Below are 15148 nucleotides of genomic sequence, written 5' to 3'. Positions count from 1 at the left end.
ATCAGTTCGCATATCGCAGTGTGATCTGCAAACTCGGATCGCATGGTGTGAACACCCATGCGATCCGATTCTGCTGCGGACCAAAAAAAGGGTCCCGTGCGAGTTTGCGGCGGGTGCGACACGAATTCAGCCATACTATCTGTATGGCTGAACTCGAATCGCACAGAGATCGGATGCGATTTGCACTGCAGTGCGGTGTGAATCACATCCGTTCTCATAAACCGCTGCAATGTGAACCCAGCCTTAGTGACACTGGCGACGGGGGGTGATCACGGGGTTAAACCTTCATTGGGGGGGTTAGGGGGGTACCTTAGAACTAAAGGGGGCTAACCCTAACTGCCCTAACAGTTATTACAGTCACAAATGACACCTGCCGGGTGATCAGGGGGTTAAACCTTTATTAGGTAATAAATGACGGGTGCCATGAAACTATAAAAAAAGAACTAACCAACCAGCGTCACCTGTAACAGTTATATGGTGATCACTGGTGAAAGGGTTAACTAGGGGGCAATCAGGGGGCTTTATGCGGTAGTATATGGGGGTCCCTGGCGCTATAAAAAGCTGCGGCGAACCTAAATACCTACTTGCCTAACTAGCGTCACCTGTGACACTAATACAGCGATCAGAAAAATGATCGCTTATTAGGCTGGGTTCACACTGGAGCGATGCGGGAACGCCACGAATCCGCGGCGGGTTCCTGCATCGCATGCCTCCCGGCGGCAGTTCACACTGCCCTATGCGAACTGCTGGGAGTGTCAGTGAAATGTTAATGACACCCCCAGATCAGTTCGCATATCGCAGTGCGATCTGCAAACTCGGATCGCATGGTGTGAACACCCATGCGATCCGATTCTGCTGCGGGCCAAAAAAAGGGTCCCGTGCGAATTTGCGGCGGGTGCGATGCGAATTCAGCCATACTATCTGTATGGCTGAACTCGAATCGCACAGAGATCGGATGTGATTTGCACTGCAGTGCGGTGCGAATCACATTCGTTCTCATAAACCGCTGCAATGTGAACCCAGCCTTAGTGACACTGGCGACGGGGGGTGATCACGGGGTTAAACCTTTATTGGGGGGGTTAGGGGGGTACCTTAGAACTAAAGGGGGCTAACCCTAACTGCCCTAACAGTTATTACAGTCACAAATGACACCAATGCAAAAAAAAAAAAATGACATTGGTGTCACTGTGACTGGGGGGCAGGGGTAATTGGGGGGGTGATCGGGGGGGTGTGAGTGTGCCTGGCATGTTCTACTATGAAGTGTCGTGTTGGTGCAACTCACCGATCCTCTCTCCTCGGTGTCGGAACGAAAAATACCGACACGGAGGAGAGATTACATCACTTCCTCTCCTGTGTTTACATTACAGGAGAGGAAGTGATGTCACGAAGGATTTCTATTCGTCGGGAGCGATCGCGAGGGGGTGGCCATGAATGAATGGCCGCCCCCTCATCCCGGATCGCTCCCGAACGAATACCGACCGCCGCAGGCACCGGGCGGGGGCCCGATCGGGCCCCCGACCCGCGGGAAGGCAGGGATGTACAGGTACGCCCATATGCCTGCCCGTGCCATTCTGTCGACGTACATCGCCGTGCGGCGGTCGGGAAGTGGTTAAAGCGGAGGTCCACCCTAAAGTGGACCTTCCGCTCATCGGAACCCTCCCCCCCTCCGGTGCCACAATCGGCACCTTTCAGGGGGGAGGGGGGTGCAGTTACCTGGATAATCCAGGTAACTGCACCCACTTCCGGGATAGCTCTCTGCGGAAAGGGGCGTAACTTACGCCCCTTTCCGCAAGTGCCCGCCCCTTCCCGCAAGTGCCCCGCTGCCTGCTGGGAAACACACAGATCCCAGAGGCAGCGGGGACCGTCCTCATTACGCAGCGCGGCTCGCGCATGCGCAGTAGGGAACCGGGAAATGAAGTCGAAAGGCTCCATTTCCTGATTCCCATACCGAAGATGGCGGCGGCAGCACTCGAGTGTCGATCGAGAGATCGGCTTCGGGTGCCGACATCGCGGGCGCACTGGACAGGTAAATGTCACTATTTTAAAAGTCAGCAGCTGCAGTATTTGTAGCTGCTGGCTTTTCAAAAAAAAAAAAAAAAAAACGCGGAGTCCCAGTGGACTCCCGCTTTAAATCAAGGGAATAAAGCATATCTTAACACCATCATACCATCCACAGGCCAATCGAGGTATGAAAAAATGTAATTTTTTTAATTTTATTTATTGAAAAGCCTGTGGCGTGCAAAACACACCCAAAAACTTCCACCCGGGGCCAAAAAAAGTGCACACACATCAAGAGTGAACACAAAAACGTGCAACTGGTGTACCACTGTCCTCCACGAGGAAGGACCTTACCCTGATCCCCCGGGGCGTTAGGCTCCAGATGGGGACTGAGGTACCATACATGGCCCATCTGGCTAAAACCAGATGACCGCCCTTCTCCGGAAGGTCTGCTGAAACAGACCCACCCAGGTACTTGGTTGGGGCTCCCCCAAAGGGAGACCCCCAGAGAGAGAGGTCGAACCAAGCCAGAAGGCCTATGTCCACCCACCCACAAAACTTTCAGGGTTGGCCCGAGGACCGACACCCTACTCATCATACGTGCAGTGAGAAACAAAAAACGTGACACAAGACACATAAAAATAAATAAATAAAGTGGAGAAGGGATAGTGAAGAGGAGAGTGAAAAGAGTGGCCATTGTGTAGCACAATGACCAGGGCCCCCCGGCCAGGAATGAAAAATTCCTCTAGTCCTAGCCAAAAGGCCCGGCCTTAGAGGCAGGTGTGAAAAGGCATGTGTTATGGTGAGGTGGCCATGATGCCAAACATCAAAGTGATAAATCACAGTGAAAGTAAGGCACCCCTGAACTGCCACTTCAGAGGCACATCCCCACAGGCTTTTCAAAAGCATCCCGACCCCCAGCCCAGACCACAGCAGCCCCCACCCCAGCCAGAAAGGCATGGAGATCCAGGAGCTTAGTGAGAGCCCTTTGCCATCAGGCCTCACCCTCACTCCCATCACTCTTACCCAATTACATTCGGGAAGTACCGGCCGTTGCCGGGGGGAGAAAGGGGAACCAGCGTTCCCTCCCGAAAAACCAACCGGAGCTAGAGCCGCTCCAATCCAGGCCAGAAGGCCAGGGTCCCCTCATTTGGTGCCGACCAGTGGTTCTCCATCCTCATCAGAAGGCTTCCCTTTCGGCTACGAACCGCTACAGGTTACCTTCACGCCAGCAGGTTTTGCATAGCAACCGCCACCCCTGCTCCACCTCCCCGTAGAGCAGGGACAGAAGCAAGCCCCACCTCCTGGCAACTGATAAGAACAGATACTACACTTGATCTTAGCCAAAAGGCAGAGAAGCGATGTAATTTGATATTTAAAAATGACCCAAGGACACATTTGCATGAGGGGCTCTTCTTCAGCAAAGCTACAACACCACAGGTCTCCCCCTCATATCGCCAATGGGGAATCGCCTGCAAAACATATGATAGGTTGGGTTCTTTAAACCCCACTCACAAGTTTAAAGCCACCAAATAAAGTAGCAGACCCCCCAAATCTTGGGAGCTAGTGTGGAGAGGTTCCAGGTCAAAGCAAAAATTTAAACTCTAATGCCCCGTACACACGAGCGGACTTTTCAACATCCAAAGTCCGTCAGACCGAGTCCGTCAGACTATCCGATCGTGTGTGGGCTGCAACGGACTTTAGCTTCGCAAAAGTCTGACGGACTTTAGAAATGAAGCATGCTTCAAATTTTCCCGACGGAACTCCGCCGGACCCGGTCCCCTTCGAAAAATCCGCTCGTGTGTATGCTACTCCGACGGACTAAAACCGACGCTAGGGCAGCTATTGGCTACTGGCTATGAACTTCCTTATTCGAGTCGGGTCGTACGTCATCACGTTCGAATCCGTCGGAGTTTAGTGTGATCGTGTGTGGCCAAGTCCGTTCGGCCGAAAAGTCTGTCAGAACTCCGTCGGAACTCCGGCGGAACTCCTTTGGAAGTCTGTCGGACATAAGTCCTCTCGTGTGTACGGGGCATAAGGAAGCCACTAACCAACAGTCAAAGTTTCTAATTCGGCATGAATACACAGCCAGTTGGGACCAGTAACTTATAGGCTTGGGAATGGAGCAACATAGCATAAAGCAGGTTAGGGTCTGTTCAAGATTCTTTGTTCAGGCAGGAGGCTACTCCTACTTGGCTTACTTGGGATGATGCATCTGTCCCTACCACACAGCCACAAAAATCTGGAAGCCCAGACAAAACTCCCACTCTCATTAACTGGAGTTCAGAATGCACCAAAACTTTACCCAAGTACTTGACTGCCTTGTACTTTATAATGTTAGCAAGCAGTGGCGGAACTACCGCCATAGCAGCACATGCGGGCGCTATGGGGCCCGCAGTCAAATGGGGCCCAGTGAGGACAGGCGCTATGGCTCCGCGGGAGATAGCGGGCGGCTCTGCGGGTGGCCCGCGGGCAGTCCGCGGCTCCGCGGGTGGTCCGCGGGCGGCTCCGCGGGTGAGAGCTGGCGGTCCGCGGGTGGACCGCGGGCGGCTCCGCGGGTGAGAGCTGGCGGTCCGCGGGTGGACCGCGGGCGGCTCCGCGGGTGAGAGCGGGCAGTCCCCGGGTCCGCGGGGGGCTCCGCGGGTGATAGTGGGAGGCAGATGAGAGTGGCCGGTCCGCTGGTGAGAGAGTGGGCGTGAGCGGGCTGGCCAATCAGGGAGCTGACGGGCGAGGGAGCATAGAGATGACATCATCTCTCGCCGCCCTCTCATCCCTGCAGTGCAGTTCCCCCCTCACTGTGCAGGCAGCCAGGAAGCAGAGAGATGACATTATCTCTCTGCTGCCTGACTGATAATCTGCTGGCTGACTCTGTGACACAGCAGGAAAGTGGCAGAGCAAGTGACAATCCATAATGTGTGGCAGGCGATGTGGCAAGTGACAACCCAGGACGTGGCAAGTGACAATCCGTAACGTGTGGCAGGTGACGTGGCAAGTGAAAATCCATGACGTGGCAAATGACAATCCATAATGTGTGGCAGGCGACGTGGCAAGTGACAACCCAGGACGTGGCAAGTGACAATCCGTAACGTGTGGCAGGTGACGTGGCAAGTGAAAATCCATGATGTGGCAAATGACAATCCATAATGTGTGGCAGGCAACGTGGCAAGTGACAACCAGGGACGTGGCAAGTGACAATCCGTAACGTGTGGCAGGTGACATGGCAAGTGACAACCTGGATGTGGCAAGTGACAATCCGTAACATGTGGCAGGTGACGTGGCAAGTGAAAATCCGTGACGTGACAAGTGACAATCCGTAATGTGTGGCAGGTGACGTGGCAAGTGACAACCCGGGACGTGCAAGTGACAATCCATAATGTGTGGCAAGTGACAATCTAGGATGTGGTAAGTGACAATCTGTAATGTGTGGCAATCTAGGACGTGGCAAGTGACAATCCGTAATGTGTGGCAGGTGACGTGGCAAGTGACAACCTGGATGTGGCAAGTGACAATCTGTAACATGTGGCAGGTGACGTGGCAAGTGAAAATCCGTGACGTGACAATCCGTAATGTGTGGCAGGTGACGTAGCAAGTGACAACCAGGGACATGCAAGTGACAATCCATAATGTGTGGCAAGTGACAATCTAGGATGTGGTAAGTGACAATCTGTAATGTGTGGCAATCTAGGACGTGGCAAGTGACAATCCGTAATGTGTGGCAGGTGACGTGGCAAGTGACAACCTGGATGTGGCAAGTGACAATCCGTAACATGTGGCAGGTGACGTGGCAAGTGAAAATCCGTGATGTGACAAGTGACAATCCGTAATGTGTGGCAGGTGACGTGGCAAGTGACAATCCGTAATGTGTGGCAGGTGACGTGGCAAGTTACAACCCGAGATGTGGCAAGTGACAATCTAGGACATGGCAAGTGACAATCCGTAATGTGTGGCAGGTAATGTGGCAAGTGACAATCCGGGACTTGGCAAGTGGACAATCCGCAACATGTGGCAGGTGACATTCTGCAACGTGTGACAAGTGACAATCTGCATCTGGTGGCAGGCGACGTGGCAAGTGGACAATCTGCAATGTGTAGCAGGTGATGTGACAAGTGACAATCCATGACGTGGCAAATGACAATCCATAATGTGTGGCAGGCGACGTGGCAAGTGACAACCCAGGACGTGGCAAGTGACAATCCGTAACGTGTGGCAGGTGACGTGGCAAGTGAAAATCCATGATGTGGCAAATGACAATCCATAATGTGTGGCAGGCAACGTGGCAAGTGACAACCAGGGACGTGGCAAGTGACAATCCGTAACGTGTGGCAGGTGACATGGCAAGTGACAACCTGGATGTGGCAAGTGACAATCCGTAACATGTGGCAGGTGACGTGGCAAGTGAAAATCCGTGACGTGACAAGTGACAATCCGTAATGTGTGGCAGGTGACGTGGCAAGTGACAACCCGGGACGTGCAAGTGACAATCCATAATGTGTGGCAAGTGACAATCTAGGATGTGGTAAGTGGCAATCTGTAATGTGTGGCAATCTAGGACGTGGCAAGTGACAATCCGTAATGTGTGGCAGGTGACGTGGCAAGTGACAACCTGGATGTGGCAAGTGACAATCTGTAACATGTGGCAGGTGACGTGGCAAGTGAAAATCCGTGACGTGACAATCTGTAATGTGTGGCAGGTGACGTGGCAAGTGACAACCAGGGACGTGCAAGTGACAATCCATAATGTGTGGCAAGTGACAATCTAGCATGTGGTAAGTGACAATCTGTAATGTGTGGCAATCTAGGACGTGGCAAGTGACAATCCGTAATGTGTGGCAGGTGACGTGGCAAGTGACAACCTGGATGTGGCAAGTGACAATCCGTAACATGTGGCAGGTGACGTGGCAAGTGAAAATCCATGATGTGACAAGTGACAATCCGTAATGTGTGGCAGGTGACGTGGCAAGTGACAATCCGTAATGTGTGGCAGGTGACGTGGCAAGTTACAACCCGAGATGTGGCAAGTGACAATCTAGGACATGGCAAGTGACAATCCGTAATGTGTGGCAGGTAATGTGGCAAGTGACAATCCGGGACTTGGCAAGTGGACAATCCGCAACATGTGGCAGGTGACATTCTGCAACGTGTGACAAGTGACAATCTGCATCTGGTGGCAGGCGACGTGGCACGTGGACAATCTGCAATGTGTAGCAGGTGATGTGACAAGTGACAATCCTTAATGTGTGGCAAGTGACAATCCAGGACGTGGCAAGTTACAATCCATAATGTGTGGCAAGTGACAATCCAGGACGTGGCATGTGACAATCCATAATGTGTGGCAAGTGACAATCCAGGACGTGGCAAGTGACAATCCATAATGTGTGGCAAGTGACAATCCAGGACGTGGCAAGTGACAATCCATAATGTGTGGCAGGTGACTTGGCAAGTGACAATCCGCAACATGTGGCAGGTGACATTCCGCAACATGTGGCAGGTGACATTCCGCAACGTTTGACAAGTTACAATCTGCATCTGGTGGCAGGCGATGATGGCAAGTGACACGCTCAGGGATCCCACTGATTTTGCATTATGGTGAGTTGAACTATTTCATTTTATATAACAGAACAGAAATTGGTTAAAAGGCCTGGAGGTCAGCAATGTGTTCCCTTCAGGGGCTGCATAGAGTATACTGCATACTTTGTTGTTCAAAATTAATATAAGCCGTTGCCTGGGTACTGTGCCACATGGGTGTGGTAGTCTGTTGTTTAATGGCATTAGTTCATTTTTTTTGGTGGGGGGGGGGCCCATACAACATTTTGCTATGGGGCCCTGTGATTTCTAGTTACGCCCCTGTTAGCAAGTTTAGAAGTGTAACGGAGGGGAATGTTGTAAATGTGAATTTGTTGTGTGTATTACCGTTTTAAGTAAATGTTATGACATTTCTGCTCCGAGTTGAAGCAGAAAGTCGGTGTGATTAATAAAGATGGTAACCTGTTAACTGTCTGCACTGCTGAGACACAACAGCGGCACAGCTCTGTACCATGATGATTTCACTCAGACCAGCTAAATGGCTGCAGTCAGAACCCCGAAGGAGGACCAGAAAAAAATGGCAGCATCCATGACCAACGGGAGCTCTGACAGTGCAGCACTGGAGAATCACCAACCAGGTAAGTCTGCCATATGCTGTGCATATTAGCACAACCTGGCTAAAGCTTCTGGGGACCAATTACTTTTTTTTTGTGGAGGTTTAATCCCACTTTACAGTGTGCTGTATATAAAGGCACACCCTTGTGTGTCTCTGCACCCCTGTAACACCAAGTGTTCTTTGTGTACCCCAAGTGAGCTCTCTTGTCTCCAAGTGCATTCCAGGGTCTGCAGTTCACCCCTGTGTGCTCTTCTCCAAATGCTCCCTGTGTCTTCCATGCTCCCATATGTTCAAATGCATTACTTTCCACCCATGTGTCTCTAGTGCAGCCTTTGTGAGCCTGTGTCTTCCTGTGCATCCCAGTGTGCCTTAAGTCTTCAAGTGCGCTCCTGTGAGCCTCTGTGACTCGTGTGTTTTCACGCAGCCTCTGGTATGCTCCTACCATCATATGGACTAGTTGTCTTTTATTGGATATGGACCCCAGCCTCTGACAGTTTGCTTGAACCATGAATCTTTTTGACAAATCCCAGCCACATATTTATCCCAACAAACAACTCTTTCAAATACTTAATGCCCAGAAAGCCAGTCAAGTTCAGGTGATCCAACATCTCTACACCCTCTTGCCTTGTTTGGCTTAACTACAGGACCCTCTTGCTCCAGCCCCTGAACCTTTGGCCCCAACGCAGCCTCCTCCAGCCATCAGTCACGTCTGTGGCCTTCACACTTCAACTGCCATCTCCTCTATGCTTCTCAGGCAATCCCAATAGTTTGGAATTAAGTTTATTTAAATATTTACAGCTACAGCCACAGGACTTTCCTACAGCTATGTAATTTCTCTACTCTCCGGAGAGGCCTTGTCCTGGTCACCCTCATTCTGGGAAAAAAGGTGACCTTGTGACCAACAATATTCAGCTTTCCTGGCTCTCTTCTGATGAAATCTCGATGAGCCTGCTTGAGCCTCCAATTTCCCTTATATGCCTCTGCCAAGTTTAGCTTACAGTAGGACAGTCAACAATTCAGTAACAAACTATCACAGCTGAAAAATTGTACTCTCACTACAACCTTGTTTGAGGGAATTAAAGATAGATTGGCAGGTTGCAAAAATCTCATTACTTGAAATCGCACATCGTATTGAATAAGTACAAAGAACAAGAAAGCAACGTACAAGTTAAGACAGTACAAGACAGAGCATAATTGCACACAATATGTCCACAGGCAGAGGAAAATAGTACAACCATAGACATACAGGCCAAAATGCATGTAGATCATTTTGAGAGGATCAGCTCAAAACCCAAGGAGCAGCTGGAAGATGGGGAGTAGGCTGGGGAAGGCGGGAGGGATTATGTAGAGTAAGAAGAGGCAAAAAAAAAGGGGGGTAATCTCTCCAGCCAACAATTAATAAGAAATAACCCAAGCCAAGTTTATTACTGAGATGTCCAAGGGAGCCAGACTTTATCATACTTCCAGGGGCAGCCACTGTTAAGATAGATGCTGCTCTACCCCTATATAAGTTGACCTATCATGGACTCCCAGGAAGACACAAAAGACACAGTTGGGGAAGAAACTGAGGTTTCCTTCTTGATATAATATAATAGATAAGAGATTAATGGTTTCATATGATGTGGTCTTTGGTCATCATCCTGAATGCCCAGAAAAGCAAGTTCTGGGATCACTAAAAGGCTTAGCTGAAGGCAAGAATTAAGGAGGTTGATCTCCAACCAAAACAGAGAAACTTTGGGGCATTCCCAGAACATGTGAATATAGGTACATAGATAAAGTATGCAACGCAGGCAACTAGGTGCACACCCAGGGTAAATCCTATGTAACCATACCGGTGTGTAATAGACCCGATGAAGAAATTTAATTTGTATCAATTTATCCCTGGAGGAAAAAATCAGTTTAGGACAGGCCTCCGGGCAATCCTCCCGCCATACCTTTAGAGAGTCTGTGCATAGGAGAGTTGCATACAGAGTAGAAAGGCTTACTCGATTCATTGTGATCTAGCAATTCCTCAATCGGATCCACTTGGAGTACAGGCACATGAAGAAACTGGGACCTGGCTCAGTTGAAACTAATGAAAAAGCATCCAGCCTGGCAGTCTGAATTTATGAGAGAGTTGGAAAAGGGGTAAAAAGGAGCCAGATGGCATAATAACTCACAAAGTCTTAATTTCATATCTGGCCCACACCCGAGGATCTGCAATAGTGCGAAAGTGAGGCAAGAAAGGATTCCCCCTCAGGGGTTGTGCAGGTGACCAGTGATTTACCTGAAGAAATCAATGCCTAGCCGCCCCCTACACCCGTAGGGTGGCTTTAGTAGGAACAGGGAGCATGGCATAAGCCAGTGATGGCAAACATTGGCACCCCAGATGTTTTGAAACTACATTTCCCATGATGCTCAATTACATTGCAGAGTGCATGAACATCATGGGAACCCCAAAACATCTGGGGTGCCAAGGTTCGCCATAACTGGCATAGTCCCTCAGAGCCCAGAAATGCAGCTTCCAGGCAAACTGCAGCATTGTAAGAAGATCCAATAAACCACCAATGACACCAATGAGACAGTAACCAGGATGGCCACACAATAATACATCTAAAAATTAGGAAGGACCAAGCCCCTGCAACGGGTTGGGGAACGTAGAGTGAATTTTACTAATCGGGGAAGGGTGCCTTACCAAATAAATGAGCTCACACAACAGTCTATCTCCCAAAAGAAGGAATTCAGACTTTTGAAGCCACTGCAGAAGAACAGGTCCGAAGCCGAATCGCTGCAGAATCTCTCAAAGATAATTCCACTTGACTAAGTAAAATGCCTTCTCGGCACTCAAAGATCCACTGTGCGGCATGCAAAAGCAATTTCTTAGTTAATTCCACAGGCAGGACAGAAAGCTCCATTAAAGCTCGCTGCCAAGCCACATAAGCATGGTCTGTAGCTTCAACATATGCCACCTCCAGTCAAGCCACCTCTGCTTCCAAAGCCTCTAGTAATGCAGCAGATTCCCATTGGGTTGCATAAATACGAGTAATATATTCACTTTTCATATAAGATTTTGTTACCATGCATTGTGGTGTACTGATTTTTTGAAAAAAAAAAACATACAAAAATGTGCATCAGTGCACATGTTAACATTGTTCCTTGTGAACCTAGCCTAAATCTCTGGCTGTCTCTTTGCAGTTTTCCTAACATCCGCTGACCAATGAGAGGGTCAATCAAACCTTGAAACAAAAAAACTTAATTCGCCAATGTCTGCCTTGGGCAAAATTTGCTCATATTATCCATCTTAGTGCCAGCAACAAGAAGTCCACATTCTCATATTCTCCATTGTCTATGGGAAGCATGGATGTCCCCCCAGAGATTCCTGCACTTTGTGGTATGTAGAAGCACTTAAATCTATTTGGTCCCATATTCTAAACCAGTTCCAGCACTCTGCTCTCAGGCACAAGAAATTTGCAAACCCAACCCAGGGATAAAGTTTGGCTTGCCACTAAAACCATTCTTTTCCAATTTTCTCTCCATGAAGTGTGCCCTGTGTTATATACGACCTTATGTAATCACTATCTCACCCAGAGTGCCAAGTGTCGGCTTAAATGGAGAAGCAATGCAAGGCTTGGCTTGTCGCTATGCCTACGCTGAGCCCCCAAAACCTGTGTTCCCTATACCCGCTTTCAGCCCTGTGTGTCTGTGCCTTTTCAGTAGCCAGTGATCACTGTACCACTGCCCTCTTGTGCCTTAGTTTCATGCACCTACTGTTCTCTGTGTGTCTCCTATGATTTAAAGCATACAATGTAACTGTCACTTTTTCCTGCACAGCTTGGTCTGCCATATGTGTGAAAGTTATAAATAACTTGCATTTCAAATAGACAAAAAAAGAATTCAAGTTATTATAAAGAAAAACGTTCTATTTATTTATTTATTTTTTACCTTCAAGTGGATGTAAACCCTCACATATACCCAGTGAAGTGAACAGCCGCAGATGAAACAAATCTCCCCACATAAGTTTTACATGTATATCTGCTGTTTTCAGCTTTATAGACTCTTTAGAAGTCTAACATTGTGTTAGAATATTTACTTCCTCATTCAGCAGTAGGATTCTTGGCATACACTGTGTGACAGCTGATCGGAGGAAAGGCACATACCCCCCTCCACATAGGCAAAGGAACAAAGATACTTGCAGAGTGGTGCTGTGACAAGACAAGCTCTCTGTTAATCTATTTATAGCACCTACCCTGACCAAATTTTCAGCTGCTTTTATCTCCTGTCCCGGAGAACTTGTCAGACGTTAACACGCTGATAACAGAGGAACAAAAAGACACAGGACTTAGGGCTTTGGAGAGAGATAAGTAAAGACTACACATATATGTGGTCAGATTTCATGAATTGGGTTTACATCCAATTTAATGCATTGTCTGCAGTAAGGTACATAACTTTTCAATAGAAGCTCCTCCTAAACCCCTCTCCCCCCCCCCCCCCCCCCAAAAAAAACATTTATGCCCTGTACACACAGTCGGACTTTCCGACGGAAAATGTGCAATCAGATCTTGTTGTCGGAAAATCCGATCGTGTGTGTGCTCCATTGGACTTTTTCCTTCGGAATTTCCGACACACAAAGTTTGAGAGCAGGATCTAAAATTTTCCCACAACAAAATCTGATCGTTGAAATTCCGATCGTGTGTAGACAATTCCGATAGACAAAGTGCCACGTATGCTCAGAATAAATTACGAGACGAAAGCTATTGGCTACTGCCCTCTTTATGTGTTCAACGTCACTGTTTCCAACAACTTTGTGCAACCGTGTATATGCAAGACAAGTTTGGGCCAAAATCCGTTGGAAAAAATCTGATGGATTTTGTAGTGGGAATGTCCGACCGTGTGTACAGGGCACTACCTGAGCCAGATCTCCATCCAGCGTTGTGCCCGTCTGCAGCATCGCTTCTCCCCTCTCTCTCTTCTCACAGAAGACTTGGCAGCAGCGGCAGCCACTGGCCTGCTGCTGTCAGTCAAATCCTGTGAGGAGGGAGAGAGGGGCAGGTCCGATCCGCACTGTGTGTCTGTCTATAGACACACACAGTCTGACCTGGGTTCAGCTTCCTATGGTGGCACACAGAGAATATTAGGTGGTGAGAGCGCTGGCAGGGTACTCTAGATGAGGAGATTTGTTGCTTCTGTGCAAAATCATTCCACAGAGCAGGCAAGTAGAACATTATATTAAAAACAAATGAAGCTTTACAACCCCTTTCATATACGGAATACTATAATCATAGGCATTAAGCACAACTATAATACTGATCCTCTTGACCCTAGATCACACACACAGAAATACAGATGCTTAAAAATTACTATGGCAACCAAGTCATCTGAATTTCCAATAGGTGGAAAGTAATGGCAGTTTCCATATATCTTTTGTGACAGGTTTAATTTAAAGGACCAATACTGAAGCTTAGGAGGTAGATTAGGTTTGTTGTATTTCCAGCATGTTTCCAGGCATGACTCAAAGTCACCCCCAAACCTCCCTCCCCAATCATTTTTTTCTTTGAACTTGTTTAAGGTGAGAAATACAGTTTATTATTCCTTGTGACATCCTCACCAGGCTTGTAAAGCTCTCAAAGGGGCTGCTGCAGGGAGCTCATTTTCTAGTGTCATAGTCATGCCCCAGAGCTACATCTCCCAAAATCTAAGTTTATATGCAGGCCTTTAAGGCTTCATGTACACGGGACGTTGTTTAACCTCTCCTGAACGATTTAACTTGACAGCTGCAGTCCGACATTTAAAAACGTTCCGTTTAGCCGCGTCTACATGCCGTGTTTAGCAGCGTTTTGCCACGTTTGTGTTTAGGAGCGGTTTAAAAAAAAATATATTTTTTTGTTAAAATGAAAAACATTTAAACGAAACATAAGACTCAAGGCAGCAGCATTGTTTTGCTGGGAAAGAAATGTATTTCACATTTTCTTTCCATTTTGCCCACACAAGCACTAATGGTGCTGTACTCCATATGGTTGTTTTCTACAGTTTGGCATACCTGTGCTTGCATTTTAGATGCTACCTGGTGTTTTTTTCTGCATTTGAAACTTGAGTTATAGTTAAAACCTCAGACAGGTTTTTATTGCCATCTGTGTCCCCTCTAGGTAAATTCACTCCTCTATGTTTGTCCTAGAAACCATTATCGCTGAGACATAAAGTGATGGAAAGTCCAAAGTTTTTGAACTGTCACCAGAACAGGTGAGGATAACCTTTCCAATGGGGACATCACTTCTGACGTTAACTTATTTGAGAATCCCCCTCGCTGTGTCTACAGATTTCTCCTAATTTTGGGTTGTGTGTCCAAAGTTGGAATTGAAGGAAAATCTGCCCAATGGGACACCCAATATGAAAATATGAAAATAATGCAAAATAATGCAAAATTGGTGTGCTTACCAACTTCTAGAAATAGAAAAAGCTTCCATCAAACACCTAAATTTACCCTGAGTAATAACAAATAGCCAATGGCACATCTCAGAATTCTGAGTCAGATGATTCATTAATCAGATTATATAAATGTGTTGCTGTTTGAGTCCTCCTACCTCAATTGTTGTTGCTATACATTGTGACACATCAACTATCGCTCCAATATACCATCATTAACATCAAAGAAAGCTTTACTAATCCATTATACATTTAATCAAAGAAAAAAAAAATATTTTATAAAAAATAAAATAATTTACACAACTAGGGATTTGTACCAACTCAATTAGTCTCTTCACAGTAGCTTTCCATCTCTGGTTTTATAGTGCAAATGTTCATCCCACAATGCAGTAAATGTCAAGGCTTCTTCATTTGACTGATCCGTAATGAGATGATCCAGCCTCTAAGCTGTATACAAGATCTTTTCACCATGTTTGCAATCTGACCAGTGTATCTGATTCGGCTGAAAGAATCCTTTTTTATTCAGTTGTCTCCAGATTTGCAGAAAAAGTAGAATGCTTCCAGCTAGACCTGCTGCAGGAAGAGCCATCCAGATAATGCTTATGTCATCTG

At 47.6% G+C, this 15148-nt stretch overlaps 1 protein-coding gene and 1 pseudogene across 3 annotated transcripts in view; both read right to left on the bottom strand.

Moving 5' to 3' along the window:
• Positions 1-3228: 3228 nt before the first annotated feature.
• On the bottom strand, positions 3229-3361 carry LOC143979952 (U2 spliceosomal RNA; annotated as a pseudogene).
• Positions 3362-13533: 10172 nt separating this feature from the next.
• Positions 13534-15148, bottom strand: part of MADCAM1 (mucosal vascular addressin cell adhesion molecule 1) — a 39412-nt gene continuing 37797 nt past the window's right edge. For all 3 annotated transcript variants that reach the window (XM_077475619.1, XM_077475620.1, XM_077475618.1), the window contains one exon: positions 13534-15145. In XM_077475619.1, coding sequence (XP_077331745.1) covers positions 14979-15145 — 167 coding nt within the window. In that variant the 3' untranslated portion in view covers positions 13534-14978. The remainder of the gene's footprint in view (positions 15146-15148) is intronic.

The sequence above is a fragment of the Lithobates pipiens genome, unplaced genomic scaffold, assembly GCF_037356315.1.
Source record: "Lithobates pipiens isolate NorthernLeopardFrog02 unplaced genomic scaffold, aLitPip1_a1.2 Scaffold_13, whole genome shotgun sequence".
Lineage (NCBI taxonomy): Eukaryota > Metazoa > Chordata > Amphibia > Anura > Ranidae > Lithobates > Lithobates pipiens.
This window is presented reverse-complemented; position numbering and strand designations above follow the sequence as displayed.